We start from the raw sequence: 18,411 nt of genomic DNA, 5'->3' as shown, positions 1-18,411 counted from the left end.
ACTTTGTTCTTCTCATCTTCCTCTATTCAAACGTATGATTTGTTTGGTATGGCCATCAAAAGTATAGCTTTAATGGTAAGGTTTTTTTTTTTTTTGATGTATAATGGTAAAGTTTTAGTTGTAGTATTTTTGCAATGAAAAGCTCTAATGAGAAAGAGTTATAATGTTTTAGAGTATTTGACAAATTACGGTGTAAAAATACATTGAATGCTTCATATGGACGTCTAGAGGCATAGAAAATGTATAAAAATAGTTTAAGGATAAAACTTCAGATTTGAGCTTATACTAAAAGCTTGTTTTAGTTAAAAGCAAAAAAAAAAAAAAAAAAAAAAAAAAGCTTGTTTTAGGATTTTAAAGCTCTTTGGTAAAATTACCTGATAAGTATTAGTCATCAAAAGATAACTTGTCCAAAGATTCTTCATTCGTCTCTATCCTGAAATGGGTAAAGGGAAGCTTGAAGAGCAAAATGGAACAGTTCCCAAGACAAGGGAGTGAAATTCTTGTCCTTGCTACACCAACCAATGATCATTCAACAAAGGTGCAAATCTCGAAATTCTCATCTATGATCAAAACTATTACACCCATCAGCCATCATTACCTAGCTAAGGAAAGTAGAGGTTAGGGTATGCATGAATCCGATAGGATTTGGTTGAGGATATTTTTTTTTTGACTCAACCCAGATTTTTTTGACTTAACTTATTACGGTGAGTTAAAAAAAATTAACCTAATCTAATCTGTTACATAAGATCAATCCAACCCATATAGAGTGGGTTGGGTCAGGTTGAACTCATAAATTAGACAATTTTTTTTTTTGTTACTATTATTATTAAATTAAGCAGAAAAAAATATATCACACTTGCTACGTGAGTTGATAAACAAAATATATATTTATATATGAACTAATATTCCAACTTAGTTAGACATTAATATATGAACTAATATATATTAATATTAACTTTTATATAGGATAGGAGAAAGAGCTGGTTATAAAAAAAAAAATTATTAATTATATAATATAATTTAAATATATATTAAATATATGGGTGGATCAGGTCGGGTTTGATGAGTTTGGAATTTTATGACCCAAACCCAACCCGACCCGCTATAAAAAAAAAAAAAAAAAAATTTGTAACCCAACCAAACCCAACCCAACCCACCAAGCCCTGAAAACCGACCCAACCTAGTGGGTTGGGTCCGTTTTGGCGGGGCAACGGGTTGGCTGCACACCCCTAATAGAGGTAATTGTGAAGATGATGATTTGACCTAAACTGTATGTAAGTACCAAGTCCATACCATATCAAGGTATGAGAGAAAATTTCTAATTACTTGATTATCCATTATTCTAGTTTTGTGCATCGGCGGACACTACACTAATGTCCCTTGGATTTAGTGTTTTTAACCAAAAAAAAAAAAAAAAAAAACACAATAAGGTTCTATGTTGACCAAATTTGCCAAATAATACAATTTTATTATTTAAAAGAAAAAAAAGAAAATAACATCCAAACGAAGTTATTTAGTTATGTAGTATATTTTTGAAACTCAAGTTTGTCAAATACGAGTTCAAAGTAGCACGCCAAGTAATGGAACCGATATTGCTTGGAACTCAAGTTTTTTAAAAGTTGAGCTCTGAAAATGTGCTACATAACTAAATTACTTTGTTTGAGTGCTATTCTCCTAAATTTTTTTTTATAAAAATTGTTCTATTTGGCAAATTTTACCCTCTATGTTATACATTCATAAAGTAGATAGAATTGAGTTACAAGAAAGAATAATCCTTCCTAATTGTTCGGAGTTAAACCCACCACTAGCAACTCTAGTTCTTAATATCTCCTGCACCACTATTAGTGTAGTCTTTTAAGGCTACATATAATGTTATTTGGTTCACATCTTTTTTTCCTTTTAATCCCATATGGGTCAAGATTTCTAAGTTTGAGATCATTTTTAAATCAACTCCTACTTTTCAAAACTTATAATTTACATCGTTGATTTACATAACGATGTCTATATGTCCTTACATTATGCTTTATCACATTTTCATCATTAAACCACCTAAAAACAATATTTTCTTTCCCCTCTAATTTCTCTTTAAAATGACATTGTTTGTAGATAAATTAACAGCAAGATTCTAACATATTTTGATAGAAAGAGAATATTGAAAATTTTGTTAACTCAAAGGAATAAGTTGTAAATTTTCATTGTCAGTGGACTGATTTAAATTTGACCTCAAACTTAAATGATGCAGATAGTATTTTTACTGTTTTATCTTAGAATTCATAACTAAAGTTTACTTAGGAGTTTCCCAACTCAAAATGAATTTGAATTGTTTATTTGTCATAGATTACTTTTTGTAAAAAGTATCAAATTGACCATTCGTAAAATTACTTTTTCATAAAAGGGCCACTATAATCTACATGTTCTCAGGACTTTCTTTTCCCACTTTCAAGCTGTTGGCCAAAACAGTAAAGGTCTTGGAGGAGAAGATGGCAAGAAGCACTATAAAGTATAAACCTATAGCATAGCAAATACATTACATTTTTCATGAATGCAACACATTTTGGGTATAGAAACGCAATCATAGACATACTTCAATCTTTGCTAAAGGCACACTTTAAAGTCACTTTCGGCTGTATGTTATTTTGACAATTGCAGTTCACTTTTGAAGACGCGTTACAAGATTCAAATCCTAGGCAAATGAAAACAAAAGCAAACCTCCAAGTTCAATTTTTTTTCTCTTTTAATATAATAGTAGAACCTCTTATGATGATGTTGGCCACACCATGTAAACAAAATACCAAAACACAAAGGATTGTTGGTAAACTAAAAGCTAATTGATTGTTTTCAAAATTAAACACTAATCAATAATTTGCACTATTTCCACAGCCTATAAAAACCATTATGAGTTATTATTATGACAATAAGTCTAGCTTTTATGATGTCCAATTCATGAATGATTCGATTGTGATAGTTTTATATTTAAGGAAACAATATAAAAATCAAAGATGATGATGATGCATCATCAAATCAATCATAATTCATAAGTGCTTATTCGCCAATTAAATTGGTAAGTGGGGAATATGAGGGAGTTATCTAGCCTTATTTTGTTTTGTCTTGTGCGCAAAGATTTGTTGAACTATTGTGATTATGTTGACATTCATTTTGTCACATGGCCCAGTGTATTTTTTTCTGGGCTAAAGCCGAACTTTCATATCAACATGGACCCCACATTTTTCAGATCCAAAATTCGATCAACGACCTACCCTTCCCATAAGAAAAACACAAAGCAAAGTCCCCACAATTTTGAGGCAGTAAGATTTGGCACAGTTCATATTAGTCACTCAAAGAAAGGCCAGCAATTCTAGGCTTAACTTTGATAATCCAGCCTTTTTTTTTTCTTAGGCTATAATATATATATATGAAAAGCCCCTCGACACGAGAGTTTTACCCACTGATTTTGTCACGACTTTGTCACACTATCCATGTGTTTTTGTATCTTGTTTCACCGACTTTGTCACACCATCCATGTGTTTTTTTTTTTGTTGTTTTTATTCTGGTGAGCCTAGTTTAAGCACTGTCTCAAATGTTATATGAATAAGACGTGAAATGGTCGTGATTGTTTTTGGTGTCCATAGTATATTCTTCTCTAGCTCCACCTCTCCAAGAAAATATTAAAAAAAGAGAGGTCAATCTACAGTTTGGGCCTTCCAACCAGGCATCAACATGACCTGGTTTTACAAAGATATTGTATTGATAGTTTGAACTCAATTCTCTAAATGCTACCCACTTTCACAATTTCTAAGGAGATTGTTTGTCTAGTATAATTTTAACACTTACAAGGAAACAAGATTTTGGATTTTAGGAAAAAACATACTAAGCTAGATAGCTTGAAAGTTGAAACTCCATCATTGAGTTCAAGTCGCCTATATTGTCAAATTTTGGCACCACTAGTGATTGTTCCATCTCGTATTACATAGCTAATCTCAACTCAAAAATTTGAACAAGTCAAGCTTAAGCTCAAGTTTAGGAGTCAAACATTTTGTAAGCCAGGTTGAATAACAGGCGAGCATGGATTGATTACAACTGTATAGTATGACTTATGATACTTATACCGGGTGAAAAGTGCAAGCCATATTCTATACATTTGGTTAAGGGGGAAAAAAGGATACCAAATACTGTTGAATGTTGAATCTGCATAAATTCTTTTTCACCCTTTTCATTGGTTCCTTCAATTTATGCCAGTATTAAAAAAATATAAATATGAAACAAATAAAGAAATAGATGGAGATCTCTAAAGATATAAAAATGACGATAATTTGCTCTTCTTTTTGGATCCTCGGTACATAAAAATTCCTCCAACTATACTTTCTTGAGAATAGAAACTTTAAATTTCAGGTACAAAGTGCATATGCGCACAAATCCCATTGCCTAGTAGGTTCCACTTCCAGCTACTAATAATTCAGTAAGAAAAAAATCTAGTACTACAAACTATTAGACAACTTCTTTACCACAATTGTGATGTGGTAGAGTGTAAGTTGTGAAGAAAAATGATGGGTCCATGTGTAAGTGATAAGTAACCGCTCAACGTCTGTCACAGTGCCAAGTCAGAATTGTAGCTAAAAATTATGGAATGGTTTGTAGTCCTAGAACCACTCATTCAGTAATCCCTTAAAACTTAAGTAGCACCAACTACCATGCCCTTGACATAATATTTCTATGGGGAGGCACAGGTTAGCTTAGCATGAATATTATCTAGGGGTGTACAAAAACACCTAGGAGAACTGTATGTGATACAGGATACTGCATTGTGTGTCCATCCTCTCTATTTCAAGCATTCATTTTTTGGAATTACTCATTGTCATTCCCAGAATAGGTTCTTAGAAGTACATAGCCTTCAAATCCACTAAATCCCACAATCCCAACAGTTTATCTTCAATATGAAAGATATCACATAAGCAAAAAAAAATCATTATGATTTTCCAGGTCCACTCAATTTTACTTGGTCGTTACTCAATCATGATGATTTTGAAAACCAAACAATTAATTTTACTATAAGCTATTAGACATCTAATACATATGAGCACATTGCTGTAGAAAACCAAACAACTAATTTAATCTCAAATGGTCAATAAACCAAGACCAAATGCATCATGCAACTGAAGAGTTAGAGATGGCATAATGAAAGAATAACTACAAATGAAAAATATGTAAACCTGAAATTCCTTGATTAAAGCAAGCATGAAATTGTCTGGGAAACTAGATAACATGTTCCTCTCAGATAAGGCTTGGTACAAGTGAAGTATCCAGCATGTTTCATCCCACAACGAACATTTCAAAGCTCCCATAGGATACTATCACTGACCACCACCACCAGCATGCAACCTCTTCCTCACAAACTCAAGCTAGCAACGGAAAATAATCAAATCATCGATTGATTCAATTAAAAGAAAAATATGTTTATAATTTCTGGATAAAGTTCTCAGAAAAATCAAATATGGGAATCCCTATAGTGCCCTACCACTTTCTTCACCCGGTCATTGGCGGCAGGAGTTCCTCCACTAACAGATTCAGGGAGATATGGACTGCTAACACGCACCGCATTCATGACAACTATGACAGTCTTGTCCCAACGCACTGGAAGCCTGATTAAAAAAAACCAATAACATCAATTGCAGAAAAATTGATAATAAATTTCTGGTCAAGTTTCCCCAAACCAAAATGTGGATAACAACTTTTTTACAGGGTTATAAATCAATGGGGAAATACACTTTACCTCCTGTATGTGGAAATAGTTCACTTTACCTCCCTGAATTTTCCATTGTAACACTTTACCTCTTGAGCATTGGAGAAAAGTTAAAGTTAACATTTCCATTACTATTTATGGGATTACCCACATAAATTGCAGGGGTAATATAATTTAGGAACCCTATGGCCTTAAAACCCTTGATTAGTCGCTCTTCAAGACAAAGACACACAAACCAGCAGACTGAATAGGGCGAGAGTGGACTGAAAATGTGTGAACTTTGTTGCTTTGTGTACTTTGTCCTAAAGAGTAACAATCAAGCATCTAAAACATTAGGTTCCCAAATTGTGTCATGTGTACTTCTGTGAATGGTAACAGAGGCAATGTTTTCACTTTACTCGTATGCACAAGGCGGTAAAGTGTATTTTACCCTATATCAATCCCAGAAAGCAGAAAGCAGAATTCTACCCAAGTGAAACTGTGAGGCCACCAAGCAGCTTATGGAATCAAATCCATGTTGTGAGATTTAACAACATTTAAAGCTGTGAGACCACCAAGCAGCTTATGGAATCAAATTCATTTTGTGAGATTTAATAACATTTAAATGTAACATTCAGCTTTACATCCATGCTTGCATGCAATTGGGATCAGTCTCTCAAAAAGTTTTACAAACAATGATTGGAAGTCACTAAATTTGTGGTTTTCCAGATAAATACTAAATCTGAGAAAACTCAAATCCTTGTACTCACAGTTCATGGTAACGTATGAACCCAGAGGTAAATACTTTCACCACGTGTCATTATATTCTTAGAATTCAAAGTCATTAAGTGTTGCCAGAAACAGTATATGGGCCAGGGAAAGTAAAGTTGCAGATTGAAAAAGGGTGTTTTTGAACAACTAAACTAATGCAGATCCCTCTGGCATGGCTCATCTCTGAATAGTCTTTTGACTTCAAAATTAGACATCTATAAGCAGCATTTTTATAATTTTAATTTAAAGAACACACAATCTGGTCAGTATAAATGAAATAAACTACATAGGATAGGGGAATTCCATATAAATAGCAGAGGGTACTCAATTTTACCAACATCTGCAAACATGTTCACATCTGCAATAAATGGATCCCTTGAAGGTTTTTTTGGAAGCTCTCATGGGTTGAGACAAGGGGACCCACTATCCCTGCTTTTGTTTCTCTTGATAATGGAGGCTTTAAGTAGACTCTTGAAGAAGACAGAGGAGTGTAATCTTATTCAGGGTTTTCATGTGGGAGCTGTGAACTCTGTTGGTATGCATATTTCCCATTTGTTTTTTGCTGATGACACCATCTTATTTTGTGATGCCTCTAGGGATCAACTGCTGTCCATAAGGTTGGTGTTATCTTGTTTTCAGGCTTTTATGGGTTTGAAGGTCAATGTCAGGAAAAGTGAGATTATCCTTGTTGGGGAGGTGAATAATCTAGATGCACTGACTAATATTCTTCAATGTAGAGTGGGCAGTTTACCTATAAAATATTTGGGGATGCCGTTGGGAACTTCTTTTAAGACTGCTTCAATTTGGAATCCTATTTTGGAGAAAATGGAGAAGAAACTATCTGGGTGGAAACGTCTCTATTTATCTAAGGGTGGTAGGCTCATGTTACTAAAGAGTACTCTCTCAAGTCTCCCAACGTACTTTTTATCTCTTTTTACTATTCCTAAAGCTATGGCTGCTAGATTGGAAAGTATTTAGAGGAATTTTCTTTGGGGGTCTTTTGAGGGGAGTTTCAAATATCCTTTGGTGGCTTGGGAAAATGTGTATTTACCTGTTGAGATGGGTGATTTGGGGACAAGAAGTGTGGTGCCTTTTAATCAAGCTTTATTGGGGAAATGGCTATGGAGATATGGTCATGAAGTTACCCATCTCTGGCGGCAAGTTATCTTCACAAAATATGGTGAGGGTCAAGGGGGGTGGAGTACTAATGTTTGCAGGAGGACTCATGGGTGTAGCCAATGGAGAAGCATTAATAAAAGGTGGGAGATCTTTTCTAAGCATCTGTCTTTTGTAGTGGGTGAAGGCACTTGTATCCGCTTTTGGCATGATAGGTGGATTGGTGATAATACTCTAAAAGATCTCTATCTTGAGGTTTATGTGTGTTCAGCGGTCAAGGATGCTTGTATCTTTGACGTTTTGTGGATTCCAGAAGGGGGTATTGTTAGAGTGTGGAATTTAAGGTTTTATAGAGTTTTTGAAGATTGGGAGTTGGCTGCATCTATTTCTCTACTTTAGCTTATCCAAACTCATATTCCTCGAGGTGATAGGAGAGATACTCTTTGCTGGCGGCTAAAAGGTGATAGTAAGTTTGACACCCGGTCTTACTACCATGCGATTCGGGGTACTTCAAATTCTTTGTTTCCTTGGAAAGGTGTTTGGAAACCAAAGATTCCTAAGCGCGTGGCGTTCTTTTTGTGGATAGCTGCACATGGCCGGATCTTCACTTTGGATAATCTAATGCTTAAGGGTCGCCCTTTGGCTAATTAGTGTTGAATGTGTTGCAGTGATGGGGAGTCGGTAGACTACCTTCTTCTTCATTGTCCTGTTACTCATTCCCTATGGACTTTTATGCTTCAGGCTTTTGGTATTCACTGGGTTATGCCAGGATCAGTGGCGGGTTTGTTATCTTGTTGGCATCAGTGGCTTGGGAAGCATAATTTGGACATTTGGAATTTGGTTCCAAGGTGCTTAATGTGGATTGTGTGGTTGGAACGAAATCGTCAATCCTTTGAGGACAAGGAGAAGACGTTAGATGAGTTAAAGGTTTTATGCCAACGTAGTCTTTTGTTGGGGTTTTACTAATTGTTCTTCTCTCTTTGAGTTTATGTCTTCCCTTAGCTTAGTTTCCTGATTTCCCTTTGTTTGTTGTGTTGTTTGTTTCTATTACTTCTTGTTGTTCATCATCATGAACTTCTTGTACTTTTCATTTTTTTTTTTCTTCTCATTTATAATAGATTTCTGATTACCTATATAAAAAAATGTTCACATCTGCAAAAACTTCATGAATTCAATCAAGGAGCTCATCTAAGAAGTGAGGGTTGGGGTGGGGGAGATATATATCTCAAATTCAAATATTACCAAAAAATGGAATAAAGAATTACCTAAACACCATTCAGCAATTACAATAAAACAATTTTAGTGCAATGCCAAAGGTCTCAATTCATCAAACACATAAGCATGGTATGTCTTGAGAATGGAAACGCCAAGGAAACTTCCAAGTGTCTGTTTGACACTAGCCTTTTCCTTTAGTTTTAGCTTATTTGTTTATGTACAACTACTTATCAAAAACATTTGTTTATGCACAGCTTCTTTCTAGGTCTCAATTCATCAAACACATAAGCATGGTATGTCTTGAGAATGGAAACGCTAAGGAAACTTCCAAGTGTCTGTTTGACACTAGCTTTTTCCTTTAGTTTTAGCTTAATTGTTTATGTACAACTACTTATCAAAAACATTTGTTTATGTACAGCTTCTTTCTAGATACAACAATACTTTAACCAACTTTCAGCAAATAAGAAAATACGTTTTCAGCAAAAAGCTACGTCCAAATGCACTCGTTATGATCATAGTGAAATATTCCTCTCAAACCATGCTTTGGCAAGACAAAAACATTGGTTATGGCCTTTTAGTTAGGGATGACAATGGCTCAAATTTAAGGGGTGTTCCACCCTGATCCGACCCTAATAGTAAGGCTTTGGGATTTTTCTTTTCAAATGGGTAAGGGTTTATATTTTTAAACCCGCTAGGGCTTGAGTTTTACCCTTATTTACCTGAACCCAAACTGACTATGTATTTAAATTACGAAAATACTCCATTATTAATTTTATTTACACAAAATTTAGGGTTTGTATAATAATAAAGTAAGGGTGCCTTTCTTTCTCTCTTAAAATAATAGTTTATTTACTGTAAAAATTCTTACTAATGTTTAGATATTCAATGTTTGGTTAACATGACCTAATATGAATTGTTTGACCTGATTCATGGTTTTTTTCAACTATAAATGGAATGGCTTTGGAATGAAATTCTTAAAATTTAATAGATTTGGTATATAAAATATTTAGAGGCTTTTAAATTTGGAAAGGCCCTTTTAATCCATACCAAGCCTATTGCCAACCCTATTTTTAGTGGAGTTGCCTCCACCAAGAAGTTCTTTCTGCAAATATCAATACACTATAGTCACCATACTAAAAGAAATCTGTGTGAGACACTACAAAGGTATTGTGGGCGTGTATAGAGGTTGAAGGATCAAAAGTTTGGGTAGAACTGGAATTACAAACAAATGTTGTTACAGGCAAGTCTATTTTATCAAGTGAAAATTAAAATACTTGAGCTTCCATCACTTTTTATTAGTTTGAACCAAACACAGAACAAAATGTTCCCACAGATTCAAATATCCTACACTAAGTTGAATAAAATCTCTCCAAACTCAATCATTAATCATTGCAAGAGACAAAAATAGTGTAACATCAAAAGGACAAATTCATGGTGAGAATTGAACCAAATACTAGATATATACGAAAAACAAATTGGCTTTCTTTATGGAAGCTGGTCAGAATGGTGGAATCTAGAGTTGTTAGCATCCACATTGACCAATATTAATCTGCTAAACTAGGCAGCAACAGGCAGCTTTCATCAAAAAGCATTAAAAAATCATCTGAAAATTAATTGGGATGTAAATAGTACATACTGCAACTTGGTCTTCTCACTTTAGTGTCTTGTCACATTGAGAGAGAGTAGGGGTTCACCTATATCAATCCCTTAACCTTAATAGCCAACCAGGCACTCTTGCTTTGCGCAATTATCTCAAGCTTGGCATCCAACAAGTCAAATAATCATAGCAAAGTCTGGTTATTTTATAAATTTAATTCTCCATTAGCCAATTTTTCTATTTACATAAACAACAAAAGGTCAACACTCAGTTTAATATAAGTCATGATATGGAATTTGATTTCCCTCCACTCTAACTAGAAACATGAGGCATTGGAAACTTATCAAAGTGGAATGACACCTAAAAAGTCCATAAACACTAGGTTACAATAAACTTTTATAATTTTATAGATACATAACTCCTAATTTCTTACAAATTTCAAGAAACAAACTCAACAGATATGCACTAATAACTTACTTTTTTTTTTTTTTTTTGGATAGGTAAAGAAAAAATTTTATTAAGAAAAAAAATAGCCAACCTAAGTACATTGGGTATGTACTGTGGGGGCAAAAATCAACAACCAAAATTACAATGATCAAGCAAAGCAGGAAGAGAAAAACAAGAACAATGTGACAAAGCCACACTGGGCATGTACTGTGGGGGCAAAAATCAACAACCAAAATTACAATGATCAAGTAAAGCAAGAAGAGAAAAACAAGAACAATGTGACAAAGCCACACTCCGAACAAGGAGAGTATGCAAGAAGAAAGACTTGATCTCTAGTAAGGAGCGCTCACATCCCTCAAAGCATCTAGCATTTCTTTCTCTCCAAATACATCACATCAAGCAATGCGGCACAAGTCTCCAAAAAACTATATTGCGATGTCATCTGAATTTACCTTGCCAAGACTCAAACACCTCAAGTACCTTAAGTGGCATAACCCAATGGAGTCCAAACAAACAAAACACCAAAGACCACAACTAAGAAGCTATGGGGCAATGAAGTAGATGATGATCCACCAACTCCCTACACCTCTTACACATATAGCACTAGTCAAGAACAATAATACTCCTTTTGAGAAGATTATTAGTTGTAAGAATCTTACCTAAAGAGGCTGACCATGAAAAGAAAGCCACCCTTGGAGGGACTTTCGATTGCCACACCAACCTCCAAGGGAAGGAGAGAGTAGGGGGTAGAAAGAAAGATAGAAACTTTTAACCTCAAAACCTCTACTCCTTGCTGGCTTCCAACAAAACTTAGCAGGGTCAACCCCCCACACTTTCCTAGAGTGTAAACAATGGCCATAAATTGGTCAAAAGAGACTTCCTCCCAATCTTGCGGTGGACGACGAAATTAAAAATTCCAATGAATTCTCCCACCAATCCAACACATAACCTCCGCCGCCACTGAAGAACCCATTGCCCTACTAAGGCAGTAAAGATTTGGAAAAGCCTCTTTAAGGGCACAATCCCCACACCACACATGCTTCCAAAACTTCACTCTAGTACCATCCCCTACATCAAACCATAGGGGTTTAGAGAAGTTTAGCCAGCCACTACTAATAAACCATAGGGTTTTGGAGAAGTTTAGCTAGCCACTTCTAATAAAAGCCTTTTTTGTGCACCAACCACCCCATTCATTCCCATATTTCGCCTCTATAACCCTCCTCCATAAGGCGTCTATCTCTAACCCATATCTCCACAACAACTTGCCCAACAAGGCAGAGTTAAAGCTTCTCAACCGTCTCATGCCTAGCCCTCCAACTTGCATTGGCTTACAAACTTTAGCCCATTTATAAGAAGATAGCCAATTCAATTGACCACCTGCACTTATAGGTTGTTAAGTAACTTTGGACTTTTGGCATATTGTTCTCATCTGAGGGTTTGTTAAGTATTGCCGACATTGATGCAATATATTTGAAAGGGTTCCAGGTTGTTACCACCAATACAAACAATATGGGTGTTAAGTGTTCTCAAAAGCAAAGAAATCTAAGAAGAATTATGAGACGGATAACGCAATAGACAAATTGATGATGGTTTTATCTCCCATTGTTTTTTCTTATGGAGTAGGATGGTAAGAACATATTCATGTATCAACAAAATGAGTACATACTCATAAATTTCATCTCCACCTCATCACAAAAAGACAATGTACATTGGCAACAGGCATCTACTTTACTCTCCATTTCTCTTAACTTATGAATCATCCTCAATTCTTCCTCTTTCTTTCCTTTTCTCTTCATTTAAAAAAATTCAAAGGAAGAAAGTGTGTCTATACAATGAAAAAGGGGGCATACACTTCTACCTTTCAAGCTACCATAGGCTCTAAAGTATTGTAAATTTAGTTACTACCAAAGAGGTAAACTAAAATGCTAAAACAAGCAATGGATTTGATTGGTAAACACGCCCATCAACTCAGCCTCCACCTTCTTTTTACAGGTGCCATTTCAGGTAAAGCTCATTGGCTAAGTAATGGGCAAATTATGCTCAATAAAATGCAACAAATAGTAATAGTAACATCATACAACTGCTACCAAATTGAATAATAATCAGATCCTTAAGAAAAAAAGGGTTAACACATACGTTTTAGACAAGGCGTCAAAAATATTCTGAGCCTCGCTGGTTACACCTACACCTCTTCTCTCTGCGTCAGCTTCTGCTTGCCTACAATCAACCTCATCAAAGATTCAAAATTTCGAAGTACATCACTTTACAATCCAACAAAATTAGCACAAAACACACACACACACACACACAAAAAGATTTCCCAAATGGGGTTGTGATGCAAATTGCAACAACAACAAAAATAATGACCCACCTAATGGCTGATTCTTCTCTAGCTTGCAGACTATTCAGATCGAGGTAACACTTCTTGATATCAAGTGGGTCTTCAGATTGACCCAAGAAAGAAAACTCTTTTATATAGTTAGCCTTCAACAGCCTTATGTTTCGACGAGGTCCAGGTTTCGAACCCTCTTGTGGGCACCCCAACAGAACACAAAAGAAACCAAAGTTAAGGAAAAAAAAAAGTTTTACAAATCAAAATCAAAAATCAAAAATTAGTTTTTTTTGCTTTTTTTCTCTATAGGGTTAGAGAGAAAAAAGTAAATGGATGAAAGGATATGAAGGACGAGGATGTTGGAGTGGCGGTCAAAGGTGATGACTTGGGCTTCGAACTCGTCGCCCAAAGTGGTCTTGATGGAGAGCAAGCAACCTACTGCGAAGTCCTCTGTGTGGTTGTTGGTGGTGGCGGTGGTGGTGGTGTTACCATCCATGGCCATCTGGTTACTGCTGCTCATTCTTCTATGCCCAAGAAACCTGAATCAGTGTTGTTTGGTTTTTTGATATGGGCTCGTCCTGGTTTCGAAAATGGGCCGATATTTTTTTAAAGTTCAATTCAATTACAAATGGAATGTAGGTCTTCTACAATCTCAACTTTTTGTGTCAACCATTTTTATCACGACTCTTGATATTCGGTAAATTACGGGTCAATGAGAGTGACACTTAAATAATCTCTTACAGTATTACCATCACTTCACATCTTGACGTGGCAAAGGGTTGGGTCGAATTCGGGTTTGGGACGTGTAAAAAAAGGAGTCATTTTAAGTGGGTTAGAAAGTTAGTCGGGTAAATGGGAGTTAACTCATATTTTTTATATGAATTTTTAAAAAGAAAATATGTATTTGTCATTTAAAAAGTTACATAGCAAATTACTTTAATATAAAATACATTATTTTGAATTTCCTACTCATACAAAGAATAAGTTCAATTAAACAAATTAATACTTGTTCAATAATTTTAAAATTATACAAATCTTAACATTACTAACTAAAATAGAATAGCACAAAGGATAAGTAAAACAAATACACAAGTTTTATTTTTACACAATATTGAAATCCCAAAATATAAAACAAAATTACAAATGCTTATTGGATAACTAATTTTACAAAGAATAAAATCATATAAGAAATTTATAATTTTGAAAACTAATTTTATAATCTATTATTAATAATGGTTGGCACTCTCTTTCAATTTGAGAATATGCATTAATGTTTGATTGTTTACTTATTTATATATAGTCTCTTTTATAAATATCATGTCATTGTTAAGCAATACACACTATAGAAAATATCATAATTTATTTTGAAAAATCGTTTATTTTAGACATGAATTGTTAAAAAATAAGCTTAAGCATTCATTATTTAAACTAATTTTATTGCCACCTTGGTTTCACTCTTTTCACACTTATGAATGTTTCTCATACATGTCTATTGTAAGGACACGATTTAGTACCGAACCAAAACAGTATCTGGTTCGTACGTGAAGGGCCCAGACAATATGATTTTTAGAGCGTGGGTGTAAAGAACTAGGCTAACTGTAATCTAACCTCCCAAGACTCAATTTCATGAACATTCAAGGTTTTTCAGTTGATATTTCGGATATTCCCCCTTAGTGACTAATACCAATCCTTCTTTCTCTTCTCCCTTTTTTCTCTCTACTTTCCGTCCCTTGTTCTTTTTTTCTCTCTTTTTTCTATCCGATCCCCTCTTTCATGTTCTTCCTTTAGTTTTTATATCTCCCTTTGCGCTTCATCCTCGCCGCACACGTGTAGGTTGGGTTCGGAGGATTTCTTTCTGTCCCATCTGGCACCTCCTGGAACTTCCTATAGGCAGCTGTAAGGCTGCTTCCCCACTGTTCAGGTATCACCTCCACATTAATGCGGCCAGAGAGTTGGTTGAGAGGTCATTAATGCGGAGGTAGCTGTAGCTTCAGATATTTGTTTGCCTTATCTCTTTCATCTTTAGTCGGCTACTCTACCCTTTGAGATGTCTGAATTCTGAGATCTGATCGCAACGAGACCACGTCCTGATCGTTCTCGGACGCGATCGTCCTCGGACGCGTTCTGCCGAGGACCATGGTGTCCTCGGACGGGTATATGGCCTCCGATGGGCCACTGGCCCAACAATCCTGAACCCATTCTGAATCCTATGGGCCTATTAGTCGAACGATCCCCACAATAGCCCCTCAAAATCCTACTTTTCGACTCTTCAGGAGAAAAGGTGGATTTTGACGTCATAAGCCTGCACCTGTGCGCGTTTTGGGGCATGCCCCTGACGCTTCAGCACTCCGGTTTTGGTAGCATTAAATTCTGACAACTCCCTTGTCTCCCACGTTTGACGGTGAGATCCAAATCTAACGGTAGGGGGCTTCTCTTGTTTTGTGAGCGGGAATTTTACCGCTCACAACCTTCACATGACTATAAAGGCGCTCCCAAACTGAACCTGCACCCTGTCCTTAATGGTTACGTGGTTCCAGAGTTTATACATTGAATCTGCCTTCTTCCAGTCTTCACTGTTCTCCTGGCGACTACAAATAATCATACGTTGTCCGAGGTCCTTCTTTTGAACCTGTAAGTCCTCTTGAAACTTTTGCCATTGTTTTTCTACACCAAAAAGTTTTTTCTCTACTAAGTCTCTTTAGAAAAATGGGGAAACAGAGGAATCCCTTTCGGACGTCTCGTTGACTCCGAGGAGGGTATTAGAAACTTCCGCTCTAAGTACAATATCCCACCTACGGTAGGGATGAGGTATGCAGCCCAAGGGGAGTGGGTTGACGCCAGGCAAACTGGGGAGGTGGTTATCCCCATGATCGCCTTTATTGAAGGCGGGATGACCATCCCCATGGGCAGTATCACTAGGGGTTATCTTAATTTCTTTAGGCTATCCCCCACCCAATGCGCTCCCAATATGTTTAGGGTTCTGGGGAGTATAGACGCTTTGAATCAGAGAATGGATCTAAACCTATCCCATCACGACGTGAATTGGGTATACAGCCTTCACCGCTTAGCTGACCAGGATTATTATCTTAAGTCGAGATATCCTGCAGTGAGGCTAATTCAGTGCCTCCCTACTTCAAATAAGTACTTAAAGGAGGATTTCCTTATTTTTTCTGAGGAATGGCATGATGGTCTACCTTGCCCGACAGTAGAAGGAACACCAGGTGGGTGCAAAGTTACAGACCTATGCCACTTAGCTTGTGAACACATTTTTCTTACCTTTATTATTTTCGGGTTTTGCAAATTTAACTTTAAAATTAATGGTTTTGCAGATAGACGCTACACGAAGCCCAATCTCAGATTAGTCAATAAAGCGAGCCTAGACAGATTATTGAAAGCCGAAATATACGTGAACGAGGTTGATGGTCAGCTACGGGCAGCACATTTAATTCTTGGCTACACCCCCCTTTCTTTTGGCTTTCAGGCGCCGAAGTACGTGATTAGGGCACGCGATCCTCGGCTTCGCCGTATCAGTGTTGCCTACGAAGGGTTCGTTGTTCCAGAGGGTATCCCACTTCCCAAACACACACCTCTCACAGAGCCTCTTCCCGTGGCCAGCGTCTCGGCGGGGCCTTCTTTACCCTCATCTTCGTTCAAGAAAAAGGGAACCAATAGAAAAAGGAAAAGGGGAAAAAATAAGGAAATCGTTGTAACAGTGTCTGAATCCCCGGACGACTTAGAGATTCTCGATCAGCCCACAAGCCCCGAGGAAAGTTCTGACGAGATGGGGGTACACAGGAAACCCCAGAAAAGTTTAATGGAGCTGATGGAAGGTCAACAGGGAGAGGCTGCACCTGCCCAAGCAGTACCATCCCTGGTTTCATCTCTTCCAGCCAGGTCTCCTCTTACAGTTCCTCGCCACCCTCCTCAATATTCTCCGCAACCAACGCCGACCAGTGCTGCCGAGCAAGAAAAGCGCAGAGAACAGAAGGGTAAGGAGGTGATAGATGCAAGTAAATCTCACCCCACTCGAGAGGAGGATGTCCAACGAGCTGCAAAGCAGCAGAAAACTAGGCACGCCGCTACGCGGGGTCAAGAGAAATCCGATTCCCCACGCCCCGATTCACAGGCGTGGCTGCCAGCTCCTATGCTCGGTGGGGAGCCCCTGCGAGACGATGCCTCTATAAGGAACTTCAACGGCGGCATTGGGTGTCATGTAGCCTCGGCCATAGAGGAGGCCTTATTGCTCCCAAAGGATATGGCTGAGATAAAGAAGGTGCGGAAGAATCAACTCATCCTTGACAATAAACGATATTTGGGCATGGTGAGATATCGTTTTTTACACTGTTTCATTGTGCGACTGTTGCTTACTAATGCGCATTTTTCATTAGCTAGGACGCTAATTCACACCCCGTTTCTTACAGATCATCCAAGATACTTTCAAGCTCGACGAGATGCTCAATGCTTGCTCCAACCAGCTAGATGGTGAAAGAAAAAGAAGGGCAACGGCTGTACAAACCTTGTCCAAATCTGAACAGGATTTAATCGCTGCAAGGAAAAAACTACAGGTCAAAGAAGAAGCTCGCAAGAATGCTGAATTGACATCAGAAGGTTACCGGAAGCAGACCGAGAACTTCTGCGCGAAGTGAATGCCGAGCTGAAGAAGACTCAGGAGCAAGTTCTTGTTCTTAAGAAGCATCTGGAAGAGACTCAGAAGCTAAGGGAGAAAGCTGAAAAGCTCAAAGAACAAGCCGAGAAAGCGAAAATCAAGTCCGAACGGGCGATGAATGAAGCCGAGCAGAGGGGCTATGAACTTGGGATAGTTGAAACTGAGAAGGCCCTCAGAGCCGAAGTTCCGGAGGTGTGCCGCATCTTCTGCGCGAGAACCTGGAGTGAGGCTCTAGACCGTGCTGGGGTCGAAGCCTCATCGGAACTACGTAAGCCAGAGAACGTATATTACCCCGAAGCGATACGCTCTTCAGCGCCTCAATCGTACCAGGCTGATACCCCTTCCCCAGCTGTTAACCCTAACGAAGAGGCTCTGCCTCGCAATTCCCCTCCAGGAGCTTCCCCCAACAAACCCACCACTGCTTCAAAGGCAGAGACGGTCTCACAAGGTTTTCAACAAGAATTGGACTCCACAGTTCAATCAACTGGAGACATTACCAAAAAGTAAAAAAGTAGAAACTGTTTTGTAACTTTGACTAGACATTTAATAAA

General features: G+C 37.3%; 1 protein-coding gene across 1 annotated transcript; it reads right to left on the bottom strand.

The window, feature by feature from the left end:
- Positions 1-5,083: 5,083 nt before the first annotated feature.
- On the bottom strand, positions 5,084-13,878 carry LOC115982706 (protein LSM12 homolog). The gene is made up of 5 exons (XM_031105394.1): positions 13,540-13,878; positions 13,234-13,393; positions 12,999-13,079; positions 5,513-5,636; positions 5,084-5,396 (listed from the first exon to the last, which is right to left on the bottom strand). The coding sequence occupies exons 1-5, from the start codon at positions 13,712-13,714 to the stop codon at positions 5,349-5,351; spliced, it is 588 nt and encodes a 195-aa protein (XP_030961254.1). The 5' UTR covers positions 13,715-13,878; the 3' UTR covers positions 5,084-5,348.
- Positions 13,879-18,411: the final 4,533 nt, after the last annotated feature.

Source organism: Quercus lobata, chromosome 3, assembly GCF_001633185.2.
Source record: "Quercus lobata isolate SW786 chromosome 3, ValleyOak3.0 Primary Assembly, whole genome shotgun sequence".
Taxonomy (NCBI): domain Eukaryota; kingdom Viridiplantae; phylum Streptophyta; class Magnoliopsida; order Fagales; family Fagaceae; genus Quercus; species Quercus lobata.
Note: the sequence above shows the minus strand (reverse complement) of the source record. Positions and strands in the feature narration are given on the sequence as shown.